Here is a 14,816-nt window from a genome sequence, read left to right on the forward strand (position 1 = left end):
TTAACTTCTAGATTTGCATACCGACTTATTACTTTAAGCAATTTAATTGCAAAAGATAAAGAACAAGATATGACGCATCATCAGGAGAAAAGTCAAGAATCCATGTTTAAATTCAGTTACCTTATGTAATCGAAGGTATACATGAGCCGAAGAGAGTTTGTCCACATGAAACCTACAAAGAATGAAAACCACTTTTAGCAAGAGGTACAAGACAATTATCTCCTCAGGCCACATGCCATTTAAAGCATTCTGTTCTAAAAAGTGTTCACTCCATGCCTGCCACATGTGAAGCATCATGAGGAGTATACAGCAGAGTCACCACCTCCAAAGGGCTCCCCATCACCATGAAGAGGTACGAGAAACACTGAGTTATGGAGCTGTGAGTAAGTGCCAAGATGAGCAGAGATACTAAATATTAACTTGCTGGGAAGGGTGATTTTTCAAGATATAAAAAGAACTCTCAGTGACCAAAGACTTCATGATTAAAAAGGAGGCAGTGAGATTTGCTTGACCCCTGAGTGAAGCATAGGACTTAGAGCAAAACCAGGGAAAGGAATTTCAGGTGAAAAGAGTGGGGAATGAAAGAAGTCAGTGAGTCTCCAATCCTGCCAGCCTGGGAGATTAGCAGAACCACAGTTTGGGGGAAACAGATGACAGTTTTGTTTGTGACATCCCAAATTTCAAGTGATAGCAAAACAATCCAAAAGAATGTTGAATAGAGAGCTGGAAGAGTGAAGTGGGGCCTAAAGATGCTAAGCAGAACACATCATTAAATGGGTTACAATTCAATAATGTAACCCAATAATTCACAAGCCCAGTAGTTCATCCAGCCGTATGTTCTGACAGTGATACCAATTTATGTCTCTTGGGTGAGCACTGTCCTTTATTGACATTGTCCTAAAAACATTCAGAATGTCCCTGTCCCTTAAATTTACCTTTCATTATGACTCTATCACCTATCAATTTAATTAAACCTTTTAAAATCTATGCAACATTCAAGATATGAGATTTTTATGTTTTCAGTTCACCAAATGAACTTGACTTTCTCTTTCCAATACCCGGAAATGCCCCCTCAGAATCCCAGCATCATACAACAAACAAGGTAACACGATTGTCACTTCGTGATTCTGTTAACTTTAGTTGATATGGTTTGGATTTGCGTCCCCACCAAATCTCATGTCAAACTGTAATCCCCAATGTTGGAAGTGGGGCCCGGTGGGAGGTGACTGGATCATGGGGGTGGATTCTTCATGAATGGTTTAGCACCATCCCCTTGCTGCTATTCTTGTGACAGAGTTCTCACGAGATCTGTTAAAAAGTGTGTGGCCCCGGCACCCTGCTCCTGCCATGTAAGACAACTCGCTTCCCCTTTGCCTTCCGCCATGATTAAAAGTTCCCCGAGGCCTCCCAGAAACAGACACTGCCATGCTTCCTGTATAGCCTGCCAAACCATGGCCAATTAAACCTCTTTCCTTTACAAATTACCCAGTCTCAGGTACTTCTCTATAGCAGTGTAAGACGGACTAATATATTAATCATACTGCTTCCTTGGTCCTTACCTTTCCAGACTGAAGAATGTTCAGAAAATCCTAAAGAGGCACCATTACATCCCATTAAATTTCTCTAGCCATTTTCTTGAGCACTAATAAATGTTTTAGAGGTAAAAATGGTCACCTTCACACCCAGTACAAGATGTAGACTGTAAGATTCTATATAAAAGTGCCCTCTTTAAAGAGGTTAGTCATCTTGCTATTCACTATGAATACAGAAAAATATTAGGCACTATTGGCACAGAGTCTATGACGACTCTAGGTTTTACTCTTAATCATTAGTAATAGCCAGAAATGGACATAACATCTTATTTGACTTATATTTCTCCAAGTGGTTCACTTATTCATTTGCATTCCCATGTGAGAGAGTCAAACTAATTATCACCTTCAGTTGGACATCTTCCAGCCAGAAAAACCTGTTTTTCGCAAATCTAAAAATTACATATCGCATTACCGTCTTTCAAAATCATAGGAAAATATCACACTAGTAACCAAGATAACTGAGAAGTAACTTCTCCCATTCCAACTTTTATTTGCCTTAAGCCAGTTCTCTATTTACAATGTCTCCTTCCCCATGGGCCTACAGTAGATTGCATTCTGATTTTTCTTACAGGTCTCTGATGTAGACTTTTGTCAAAAGAAACACCCAAATAATTCAATATATATTTAATGATATCATACATAAGGAGAGAAAGAACCAAAACACACACAGGAATATCACTGCCAAAATACAGCAACTTTACCAATATACACCAGTTTCAGGTTTGTATATGATAGATACACCTCTACAAAGGGCAGGGGAGAATGGATGAAAGTATAAGAGAAAAAAAAAAAAATCCAGCTCTATAAACAATTTTGAGCAAGTTTCCTTAAAAAAGAAACAAACGACTTCTCAAATCTTTCTAAACGTTTACTCAAAGTTTAAATTATAACCATAGTTCCCTCTTATCCTTGTTATCTTCCTCTCCCTGTTACCCTTTTCTGAATGCAGAGACCAGAAACTTCCCTAAATGAGCATTAAACTGTGAGGATACAGATTCAGGGCCCTGGAGCTGGGCTGTCCAACGACTTAAAGCGGAGGCTGTGGAAATACTAATCATTAGGAAGTCTGGACACAGTAAATGCACACTATTTCCATTTTCCTACATTTAAAGATGAATTTAGGGCTGACCACGGTGGCTCACGCCTGTAATGCCAGCACTTTGGGAGGCCAAGGTGGGCAGATCACTTCAGTTCAGGGGTTGGAGTTAGCCAACATGGTGAAATCCCATCTCTACTAAAAATACAAAAAAATTAGCCAGGCATGGTAGTGGGTGCCTATAGTCCCAGCTACTTGGGAGGCTGAAGCAGGAGAATCACTTGAACTCGGGAGGTGGAGGTTGCAGTGAGCTGAGATGGCACCACTGCACTCTAGCCTGGGCCACAGAGCGAGACTCCGTCTCAAAAATAAATAAATAAATAAATAAATAAATATAAGCCTGGTGTGGTGGTGCATGCCTGTAATCCCAGCTACTTGGGAGGCTGAGGCAGGAGAATAGCTTGAACCCAGGAGGTGGAGGTTACAGTGAGCCAAGACTGCACCACTGCACTCCAGCCTTGGTGACAGCGCAAGACTCTGTCTCAAAAAAAAAAAAAAAAAAAAAAAAAAAGGTGAATTTAGTTCCATTCTCACTGATTCCTAGGAAAACCCTTTGCTTAAAAGAGCCTCAGGAGGTTTTCCGGGATAAATTCAGATGCTGACATTCACAGAGGTAATGAATGTTTCAAAAGCTCCACAAAGTGAAGCAGGCAAACATCCCACTCTGGAATGGTGATCAACTCAGGATCATTCTTAGCACTCCCTAGAATATGTCCAAAATTGACAGCTGGAATGGGTTTTGAGGTCTACACCTACTCACATCACACCTCAAGTGTAGCTTCTGAAGGTAAAAGCCAATCACATCCAACAAGAGTCATTCATCTCAAGAATATTAAAGGGGGTCAAAATGGGCTTCTTGGTATCTGTAGACCAATTTGGGAAGTACTAACCTTAATGAAATGAAAAACTGAGGTCATAATTTACTGGAGGTGGATTGTAAACTGGAAATTTCTCTTCCATTTATTTAATTAAACAAATGAAAGTCAGGTAGAAGATTGTGGTACACTGATTTTCAGGCTGCATCTGATTATGTAACCTTCTCTATGCAGCTATTTATGCCTCAAACCTGATAGGTCAAAAATTTCCATCAGCTAACTGCCTAACAGGTGCAGCCATTCTTATTCCCATGAGAGTCTAGAGATAGCTGGCCTTTAAAAACAACTGAAAATCATCCAACTGCAGGTAGCAGGAGCTCAAAATGAAGATAACTGTGATGTGGCCATTGTAGGGAAATGTCCATGGGGACTGTTTCCACACTGGCAGAGAGTCAATTAGGAAATCAACAAATATTTACTGAATACCTACTATGTGCCAGGACCTATGCTAGGTACTGGTAACATAGTAGTTAATGAAATAGGTGATCATTGTCCTCATACAGCTTACTGTCTCAGGCCCTAGGAAGGCGGGCAGCCCCAGTCTGGATGTTTTCAGCATTGCACACTGCCCACTTGAGGCAAGAGAACACCAAGCTGGGTTTAACTTGAGGACATATTTAGATTTAGAAGACAGGCTATTGTGCTGGAATAGGGACCAGATTTTAAAAAGCCTTTAAAATTCCTTTGTTCCAGCCGGGCGTGGTGGCTCATGCCTGTAATCCCAGCACTTTGGGAGGCTGAGGCAGGTGGATCACCTGAGGTTAGGAGTTCGAGACCAGCCTGGCCAACACAGTGATACCCTAGTCTCTACTAAAAATACAAAAATTTGCCAGGCATGGTGGTGGGCGCCTGTAGTCCTAGCTACTTGGGAGGCTGAGGCAGGAGAATCTCTTGAACCCAGGAAGCAGAGGTTACAGTGAGCCGAGATCGCGCCATTGCACTCCAGCCTAGGCAACAAGGGCAAAACTCTATCTCAAAAAAAAAAAAAAAAAAAAGAAAGAAAATTAAATCAACTCTACTAAAAAGCAGCAGCCTCACTTCCATCACTAGAGGGAATTATGTGAGGGGTCTGTGTCCACATTTGGAGAAAAGAGGTCCAGAGACAGCTGCAGCAACAGCCTGGAAGAAGAAAGGAGTTGAAGCCAAAAGAGTAGCAGTCTGGAGGAAACAGAAGCAATGACTTAGAACCAGAGCCGGAGCCAGACAGAGCAGACCCGGTCAGTTTCTCTTAACCTTAATTTCCTCATCTGAAAAAATGGGCATAATAATATCTATTTCACAGGGTTGTTGTGAAATTAAATATACTACTGGAGGTAAACACTTAGTAGTATTTGGCATATAGTTAAGTGCTTGATAGATGTTCACTATCATAATAAAGCAAATGGGACCCAGGTGCCTTTATCTTCAGGGATAACATTTGGTAGGAGGTATGAGGAGTCAGGAAGATGATATCCCACTCCATAGGCAGGACTGTGCTCCAGAAGAGAGACAACACGGGTCAGAGTCAGTGGTAGAAGCTGAAGATGAAGAAAAATAAAGTAAACTGGGTGTGAGAGTGTTATAGGACAGAAGCCCACACACATGTTCATAAAAGGTCCCAGGTCTGAATGGTGGAAGTCTAAATGGTGTTCTAAGACAGAGAAAAGAATTCAGCTTAAATGAAGCCTTTTTGTTTGGTATTCTTTTTTTTGGACTGGGTTTTGTGAGCAAAATAAATTATCTCAAAGGGAGACTAAGAAAGTATATGTTATTATTTAAAACAGTTTGCATATATTGTTTTAGAGAGAAGGCGTTGGGATTGGATCAAGGCAGAGTTAAACTCATCAGGGAGTTTAGAAGACAAAGGGGAACAAGTGCGCTTCCTTTAAAGTTGGACCGGTCAGAACCTCCATCTATTCCATCTGCATGGATGCTTGTATCTATTTTCTTCATTGCTTCATGTGAAGTCTTCATTTTTCCACTCAAGAACAGCGGCCTGAATATTTAAGTGAGGTGTGGTCTCAGTAACTTACTGAGGCGTGGAGACAAAAGGAGGAAAAAGAAGGCCTGTGTCCTAGAGGCCTTTGCTCTCAAGCCTGAGATCAAACTCAAAAACATCATTTCCCACTTGCAAGGTAATTAGAAATGAAGGGAACTGGCAGTCAGCTGTGTACCCCTGAAGACCCATAAACCACAGTACAAAGCACGATTCTAGTTTGAGTGCTTGGCCAAGTCTAAGAAAGGAAACGATGATCTACAGAGAGCAGAACCGAAATTGTTACTTACCAGATATCTTCAGGCCAGCCATGCTTGATCAGATCTTCATCTGCAATGAGACATGAGAAAACAAAGAAACAAAAACTGTCAAATGAAGATATGCCAGCATTTATAAGTTAAGAATGGGAGAAATGTCAGCTCTTTCCACAAATTTCTCTCTCCCTCAATGAAGAAGAGTTAATTCAGAGGCCTTGATGCTTGAAAATACATAAAAAATAATAATAATTTTCAAAATTGGACAATATAGACCTATAATTTTTATAAATTTATATAATACTTCTAATCTAAGGCTCAGATATTATTTCTATAAAACTAACACTGACAAAACAATGCAGCCACATTAGATGTTTCAGAAAATCAGCTCACCTAATAATACTTAAACATTAAAATGATCTTGCTGAAACTTTAAAGCAATATTTTACTTAAGAAAAATAAATTGATTATAAAATTAAAGAAAATGTAAAACAAAACAAACACTAGAAGTATAAAAAGAAAATAAAAATCACCTAAAATTCTATCACATATGGAAATAAAATACTGGAAGAAATAGCTAACAGAGTGAAAAGTAATTATCTGGGGAGGTAGAGGGTGGGGTGGAACATGGGTATTAAGAGGATTTTTTTTTTTTTTTTTTGAGACGGAGTTCTGTTCAGTCACCCAGGCTGGAGTGCAGTGGCGCGATCTCCGCTCACTGCAAGCTCTGCCTCCTAGGTTCACACCATTCTTCTGCCTTAGCCTCCCGAGTAGCTGGGACTACAGGTACCTGCCACCACGCCCAGCTAATTTTTTAATATTTTTAGTAGAGACAGGGTTTCACCACGTTAGCCAGGATGGTCTCGATCTCCTGACCTCGTGATCCACCCGCCTCGGCCTCCCAAAGTGCTGGGATTACAGGTGTGAGCCACCGTGCCCAGCCAGATTTTTTTTTAATTCTAAGCATTCTATTACTACTTAACTTTTTAAACTATGCATTTATTAGATAAAAATAAAAATAAAGTTCTTTGGGAACAATGACCACCTAATTCTCTTATATGAATAAACTTTTCTATTGTTGGCCCTTGGGTTGTTTCTAATTATAAATGCTTCAATAAATGTTTTAAATAAAGTTGTCCATATTTCTGATTATTTCCTTAAGGTATATTTCTAAAAGCTAAAGTATTCACTCAAAGTGAATGCACATTTTTTAAGGCTAATATATATCACTACATAAAGGTTATATCAATAAATATTTCATATAGCCATATTAATAATTGGTAATAATTGTTTAATACAGAAGTATTTAAGTATTAAATGCCAATTTAAAAATTGTAAACGAGGCTGGGCACAGTGGCTCACGCCTGTAATCCCAGCACTTTGGGAGGCTGAGGTAAGCAGATCACCTAAGGTCAGGAGTTTGAGACCAGCCTGGCCAACACGGCGAAACTCTGTCTGCACTAAAATTACACAAATTAGCCAGGCATGGTAGCACGTGCCTGTAGCCCCAGCCACTTGGGAGGCTGAGGTGGGAGAACTGCTTGAACCCAGGAGGTGGAGGTTGCAGTGAGCTGAAATCACGCCAGTGCACTTCAGCCTGGGTGACAGAGTGAGAGATTGTCTCAAAAAAAAAAAAAAAAAAATTGTGAATGATTCACATGTGATGATTTAAAATGTACCCAAGAAAGTATGGTCTATATAATTTGAATGGGGTATTTACTGTCCAGAAAAGGAAAAGCAAAAGGCACACCTTGGGTGAAGGCACTCATCACAACTGTAGACACCATACGTTTTCTGAAAGGCTTTCTAATGCTTTCAGTAGGACTGAGCAAATAGCCAAAAGGTAAGCAGAAAAAGGAAAGAGAAATTTAAAAAATCTCTTTCCCTCAGTCAGGCAAAGTTTGGCTCCCTGATGACACCTGCTGGCTGATAAAAAGAACAGACCTGAAAGCTTTTCAGTGAAAGTAAATCATTCCACTTAAATTGATGGTTCTAACGAGTTCTTGGTCTGAAGTCATAAAGACTATTAGAAATAAATGCAATGGAGGCCGGGCGCGGTGGCTCAAGCCTGTAATCCTAGCACTTTGGGAGGCCGAGACGGGCGGATCACGAGGTCAGGAGATCGAGACCATCCTGACTAACACGGTGAAACCCCGTCTCTACTAAAAACTACAAAAAACTAGCCGGGCGAGGTGGCGGCGCCTGTAGTCCCAGCTACTCGGGAGGCTGAGGCAGGAGAATGGCGTGAACCCGGGAGGCGTAGCTTGCAGTGAGCTGAGATCCGGCCACAGCACTCCAGCCTGGGTGACAGCGCGAGACTCCGTCTCAAAAAAAAAAAAAAAAAAAAAAAAAAAAAAAAAAAAAAAAAAAAGAAATAAATGCAATGGGCTAGGAATGCCAGACAATGGGGTGATTTAGAGAAGTAATGTCGGCCGGGCGCGGTGGCTCACACCTGTAATCCCAGCACTTTGGGAGGCCGAGACGGGCGGATCACGAGGTCAGGAGATCGAGACCATCCTGGCTAACACGGTGAAACCCTGTCTCTACGTAAAAACACAAAAAATTAGCCGGGCGACGAGGCGGGCGCCTGTAGTCCCAGCTACTCGGGAGGCTGAGGCAGGAGAATGGTGTAAACCCGGGAGGCGGAGCTTGCAGTGAGCTGAGATCCGGCCACTGCACTCCAGCCTGGGTGGCAGAGCAAGACTCCGTCTCAAAAAAAAAAAACAAAAAAAAAAAAAAACAACAAAAAAAGAGAAGTAATGTCCATTCTTACAAGGCAGCCCAGGAAAAGTTGATACCTCCAAATGACTCTAAGAGTTCCTAGGGAAAACGTGTTCCATACATACATACACTATTTCAGACAACAGATTCTCGCTCTGTCACTCAAGCTGGAATGCAGTGGCATGATCACGGCTCACTGCAGCCTACCTCCCAGGCTCAAGCGATCTTCCTGCCTTAGCCTCCTGAGTAGCTAGGACAACAGGTGTGTGTCACTATGCCCAGCTAATATTTTCTTTTATTATTGTTTTTTGTAGAGACAGGGTCTCCCTATGTTGCCCAGGCAGGTCTCGAACTCCTGGGCTTAAGTGATCCTCTCGCCTCCGCCTGTCAAAGTGTTGAGATTACAGGCTCATGTGAGCCACCATGCCTAGCCTCTTATATTTTTTTCTACATAGGTTTTAATGACAGCAAAATGCCACTCCAGAGAGCTCTAAAAATATTATCTAAATTTATACCTGTGACATAAATTATGTATCTAGATTTGTATCTATATATTCCTACAACAGACATTCAAAGGATTTCACAATCTAGTCCATCCTAACCCACTCCTCCACAAAGCCTTCTCAGCTTTCAATCACATTTACTGTCTCTCATCTGTCTACTTCTACAGCATTTACTATTCATGTTACTTCATTTTGTCTATAGTTTTTAAAAAATAGACCTTACTTTTTGGAGTACATTCACAATAAAATTGGGCCATACTTGTTTTTGTGTGTAAGTCCACCTGAATGCTGTGAAAGCGCAAACTAAATCTTCCTCTTTGGATACCTGACACAGACTAGAACATGGTCCCATAAAGAGAAGCCCCCAGCAAACAGTAAATGAACAGAGAAGGACAGAAGAGACATAGTGGGAATGTCACTGGCACAGCTGCCTTAGGCTGGCACCACTGCTAGCCCATCCGTGTGAACCAGAATCAAGGCAGCCCTTCACACCCCACCCACTAGGTTGCACAGTGCAAAACCCGCACAAGCATATGTGGCAACTAATTCTGCTTTAGTGCTTCTCAGTAATCTAAGCCTCAGGTTCCCACTCTTGATATGGTACAAAGAAAAACATATTTGGATTTGTATTCACGACAGATAATCATGATTCCTGCTACTCCACCTTATTGTTCAACATAACATAGGGAGACAGCAGCACCTCCTCAGCTACATAAGAAAAATGCTTTAATAGTCAATGTTACTTGTGATGATTTATGGGTAAGAGAAATATAAAACTCAAGTATTAATATGCTGCAGACTGCTTCACCATTAAGTCACACCCAAAGTTAATGTCATAACTTTATTATCATGAAAACCTACTCTTTTTTTAAACTTTAGTTCAAATTTATTAGTGGGCCAAAAAATTTATTTAGCAAATTGAGATTAGCTTTCAAAAATGAAATAAAACAGAAATAGTAAAAAGAGGGAATAGCAAGTAGTATGAGTAATTTCTGTAAATTTTTGTTTTAGCGATAGGAACGTGTACATCAAAATATAATGTACTTCATACTAAGAAGAGCGGTCAACAAAGTTTGAAAAATAACAGGATTTCTTAACTCAAAAAGAGCATCTTCAGCCTCAAAAGCCCCAGTAAGTATGTTTTCACTAATTTAACCATTTTAAAATGGTTGTAAAAAATAGAGGAGTCAAGCTCGGTGGCTCGTGCCTGTAATCCCAGCACTTTGGGAGGCTGAGGCAGGTGGATCACTTGAGGTCAGGAGTTCGAGACCAGCCTGGCCAACATGGTGAAACCCTGTCTCTACTAAAAATACAAAAATTTGCCAGATGTGGTGGCGCATGCCTATAGTCCCAGCTACTCGGGAGGCTGAGGTGGAATAATTGCTTGAACCCAGGAGGCGGAGGTTGCAGTGAGCTGAGATCACGCCATTGCACTCCAGCCTGGGCAACGGAGCAAGACTCCCTCCCAAAAAAAAAAAAAAAAACCAGAAAATGATCTCCAAAGTTCAAATCACAGAGGATTTTCTTTAATTTGAAGTAAACAGCAAAGTTTAATCTCTGATTCATATTACTGTAAATCAAATAACAACACAATACTTCTTATAAAGTGTAAGTTTCTAATCAGCAACAGATGGACCAATTAGTTCAAATATTATTTTATACAATTAAATTCTAGGAAAGGAACTCCAAAGGATTAACTGGTTGGAGTTCCTTATAATGGATGAGCTTGTTTTGTTTCTCACAAGCTAGTTTATCAAAGTAGGTGAAAACTCAGAACCAACCTGGGTCGGGGGCATGGAAGGTGGTGACAGAGACATAACACTTACCTGCTGAAAATTTCAAAATCAAATACTTTTGAAAACTTACTTTCATATTTATCTTTTCCCATGTAAATAGTGTAGGCAGATGAATTAACTAAGATAAAACAAAAATAAAAAACAATTAGTAACTTCATTAACAACAAAATTGTTTCACGTGAAAAACAAGTGACAATGCTTACATTAGGGGTTGGCAAACCATGGCTCATGACCCAAGTCCAGCCTACCACCTGTTTTTGGACAGCCCTTGAGCTAAGAATGGTTTTTACATTTTTAAAGGGTTGGAAGAAAAAGCAAAACAAAGAAAAATAAGCCACAGAGATTGCAGGTCACTCACAAAGCCTAAAATATCTACTATCTGGCCCCAAAAGAAAAAGTTTATCATCCCTATCAATAGCTACTTTCCTACTTTCTCAGGGTTACAGTTCAATGGTATTGCCAGTCCAGTCCTATACTTTTCCCTTCAAGATTAAAAAAAAGAAAAGAAAACTAAACCCCACAACTAAGTTCCTATGTTTATGAAAGTTTTATTTTGCATAATTTTTTTAAGCCAATATTACCCATCATATTCCAGGTGTGCTGCAAATTCTAACAGGCTCTCTATTGCATTCAGGGAGACCATGACTCTCCAGCTTCTAAACCAGTGACTCTGACCCCTGATCTACATTAGAATAATCTAATTATGTCCCAGCTTCACCTCAGATCAACTAAATCCAAATCTACAGTGGGCAAGAGTGAGCATTTGTGTTTTCTAAAAGCCTTCCAAGTAATTCTAATGTAAGGTCAGGGTCAGAAACAACTATCCTAAATCAAGTAGAATCTTCTGGGTATGACTTATCCTAGAAATGACATTTGCTTTACCAAGGTAGTGTTTTTTGTTTTTTTTTTTTTTAATTTTTAATTTTTTTTATTTTTTTCTACCAAGGTAGTGTTTTATTGCAGACATCCCTGAACTTGGATTAAAGTTTCCTACTGAAATTATAACTGAGTGCCAGGTTTCAAAGCTAGTCTACCAAAACTTGTTTGATCCAATTAGACTAAACTCCTGAATTTACAGACACTGGGCCTTCAGGCTACAAATCCTGCGATGGAGAAGTACTGAAGCATAAATATACACTGAAGCAAAGTACCGTTAAGTGCAGGGTTGGGCTGGACAGTCTGTTGGCTATGACTCCACAGCACAGAACACACACATGTACCTGGAGCCCTGAAGGACAAAGAGCAATATGCTCTCCTAAATTAAAAAGTCTTGTATCAGAGAGATTTCCTGTACTTTCAGTAATGAAAAGTTTCTTAAATGATCAATCCTAGTTGCCTTTCTTAGGGGAGAAAAAACTAATTCCTTTGTTTGACATTTATAATAACTAAGTACAGAAGTAGTTGAGAAAAGTACCTTGAAAAAATGTGTGCATTGCCAAGTTTACAGAAATGCTTGTCTATTACTGACCACTGTAGTACCTCGATCAGGCCTTAGTGTAGCACGTAACAAATGCCAAAAGGGTGGGAATAAAACTAAAAAGCATTTCAGATTCTCTCTGAATGGCCTGGCAATAGTTCAAGTGTATACCCTTTCAATCCTATAATGTCACTACCTATAATGTCACCATAATAGAGTACCAAAATACTCTACCAAGCAATAATCTTTTTACAACCTAAACGCCCCTTAATAGAGACTCTTTAGATCTATTACAGATTTGAACATCCATAAACAAAATACCATGTACCCATTAAAAAGAAATGGCAGGTGAAGAAATTAAGTACCAGAACAGTATTTTTGTGTATCTATATATAAGAAGATTCAATTTATAAAAAATAAATAATGGTATGTATGTGTGTATACACACACACATATACATGTTTTATTTTTATATAAGCACATATTTATACGTATGGAAGCATAAACATTTTTTAACAACAGTTATCTTGGTTAGCCTGCTATAAAACGTACAGATGGCTTTTGTAATTAGAACAGAATTTTCAAAATAATGATATAGGCCAGGTGCGGTGGCTCACGCCTGTAATCCCAGCACTTCAGGAGGCTGCGGTGGGCCGATCACTTGAGGCCAGAAGTTTGAGACCAGCCTGGTCAACATGTTGAAACCCCATCTCTACTAAAAATACAAAAATTACTGCCGGGCGCGGTGGCTCACGCCTGTAATCCCAGCACTTTGGGAGGCCGAGGCAGGTGGATCACAAGGTCAGGAGATCGAGACCATGCTGGCTAACACGGTGAAACCCTGTCTCTACTAAAAATACAAAAAATTAGACAGGTGTGGTGGCGGGCGCCTGTAGTCCCAGCTACTCGGGAGGCTGAGGCAGGAGAATGGTGTGAACCTGGGAGGCGGAGCTTGCAGTGAGCCGAGATCTCGCCACTGCACTCCAGCCTGGGCGACAGAGCAAGACTCTGTCTCAAAAAAAAAAAAAAAAAAAAATTAGTCAGGTGTGGTGGCACACGCCAGTGATTCCAGCTATTGGAGAGGCTGAGGCATGAGGACCGCTTGAACCTGGGAGGCAGAGGTTGCAGTGAGCCAAGATTGTGCCACTGCACTCCAGCCTGGGCGACAGCAAGACTGTCTCAAGAAAGAAAAAATAACAACTGACATAAAATATTAATAAAGTTAATGTATTAATTAACCAAGCTCTCTAAGATACAGTCAAAAGAATAACAGAGGAATGTTTTGACGGTTGACTTATTAAATGAGGTGATTAAGAAAATGACCATAACAAACCTAAAGTGAGGGGCATTCTACAAAGTAATTCAACTAACAATGCCACGAAAGACAAAGACTGAGCAACTGCTCCCGATTAGAGGAGGCTACAGAGTAATGACACCTGAAGAATGCAACAATGATTTGTAAGGTATTTTTTGTTACAAATACATCATTACGACACTAATGGGAACTGGATAAAGCCTGTTCATTAGATAATAGCCATGTTGCAATGTTAATTTCCTAATTTTGATAATGAAAAATGTCTTTTGAGAAGAGAATGTCCTTGATTTTAGAAAACAAATCTGAAGCATTCAGGGGTTAACTGCAACTTACTAACAAATGGTTCAGGAAAAAGGTGTGTGGGAGAAAAAAATACAGAAAAAGAGAAAGGGAAAAAGAAAGACAAGGCATGTGGTAAAATGCCAGAATTTGTAGTCACAGTGGCTCACGTCTGTAATCTCACCACTTTGGGAGGCTGAGGCAGGCGGATTACTTGGGCCCAGGAGCTCAGGACCAGCCTGGGCAAAATGAGGAAACCTTGTCTCTATAAAAAAAAAAATTAAAAATTAGCTGGGTGTGGTGTCTAAAGTGGGAGGATCACTTGAGCCCAAGAAGTTGAGGCTGCAATGAGCTGTGACTGCACCACTCCACTTGCCACTACATTTCAGCCTGGGTGACAGAGTGAGACTGTCTGAAAAAAAAAAAAAAAAAGTTGGGGTACTCTGGGAGAATATACACGAAATCTTTTACTAGTAACTTCTCTGAAAGACTGAAATTATGTCATAATAGAAAATTAGTCTGGGCACAGTGGCTTACGCATGTAATCCCAACACTTTAGGAGGCTGAAGCGGGAGGATCACTTGAGGCCAAGAGTTCAACAACAGCCTGGCCAATATGGCAAAACCGTCCCCACTAAAAATATAAAAATTAGCCAGCCGTAGTAGGGTATGCCTGTAATCCCAGCTACTCAGGAGGCTGAGGCAAGAGAATCGCTTGAACCTAGGAGGCAGAGGTTGCAGTGAGTCGAGATCATGCCACTGCACTCCAGCCTGGGCAACAGAGTAAGACTCTGTCTCAAAAAAAAGAAAGAAAGAAAAGAAGATGAAAAATATAAAGGAACATCATTGCTGCGCAACAAGTCTGAATTAAGTTCCTTTCCATGTTAAGAAGGAAAAGTAAACTGAATTATTCTTGTTCATTTGTTATTCTCATCTAAATAATATGGCTGACTAGTACTGGAACTCATTATTTGGAAGACACTTGACTTACGGG

General features: G+C 40.3%; 1 protein-coding gene across 3 annotated transcripts in view; it reads right to left on the minus strand.

Annotated features, from left to right (window-relative positions):
- CCDC25 (coiled-coil domain containing 25) overlaps positions 1–14,816 on the minus strand; it is a 43,049-nt gene that overhangs the window by 24,349 nt on the left and 3,884 nt on the right. For 2 of the 3 annotated variants that reach the window (XR_004441308.1, XM_033229360.1), the window contains exons 2-4: positions 10,883–10,930; positions 5,829–5,868; positions 121–172 (exon numbers count right to left, since the gene is read on the minus strand). Coding sequence is in view for 1 of the 3 variants with exons in the window: in XM_033229360.1 (XP_033085251.1) it covers positions 121–172; positions 5,829–5,868; positions 10,883–10,930 (140 nt within the window). In the remaining 2 variants the exon portion in view is untranslated. The remainder of the gene's footprint in view (positions 1–120; positions 173–5,828; positions 5,869–10,882; positions 10,931–14,816) is intronic. The other variant, XM_033229367.1, reaches the window with a different exon arrangement.

This window comes from Trachypithecus francoisi, unplaced genomic scaffold (genome assembly GCF_009764315.1).
Source record: "Trachypithecus francoisi isolate TF-2019V2 unplaced genomic scaffold, Tfra_2.0 Contig01440, whole genome shotgun sequence".
Lineage (NCBI taxonomy): Eukaryota > Metazoa > Chordata > Mammalia > Primates > Cercopithecidae > Trachypithecus > Trachypithecus francoisi.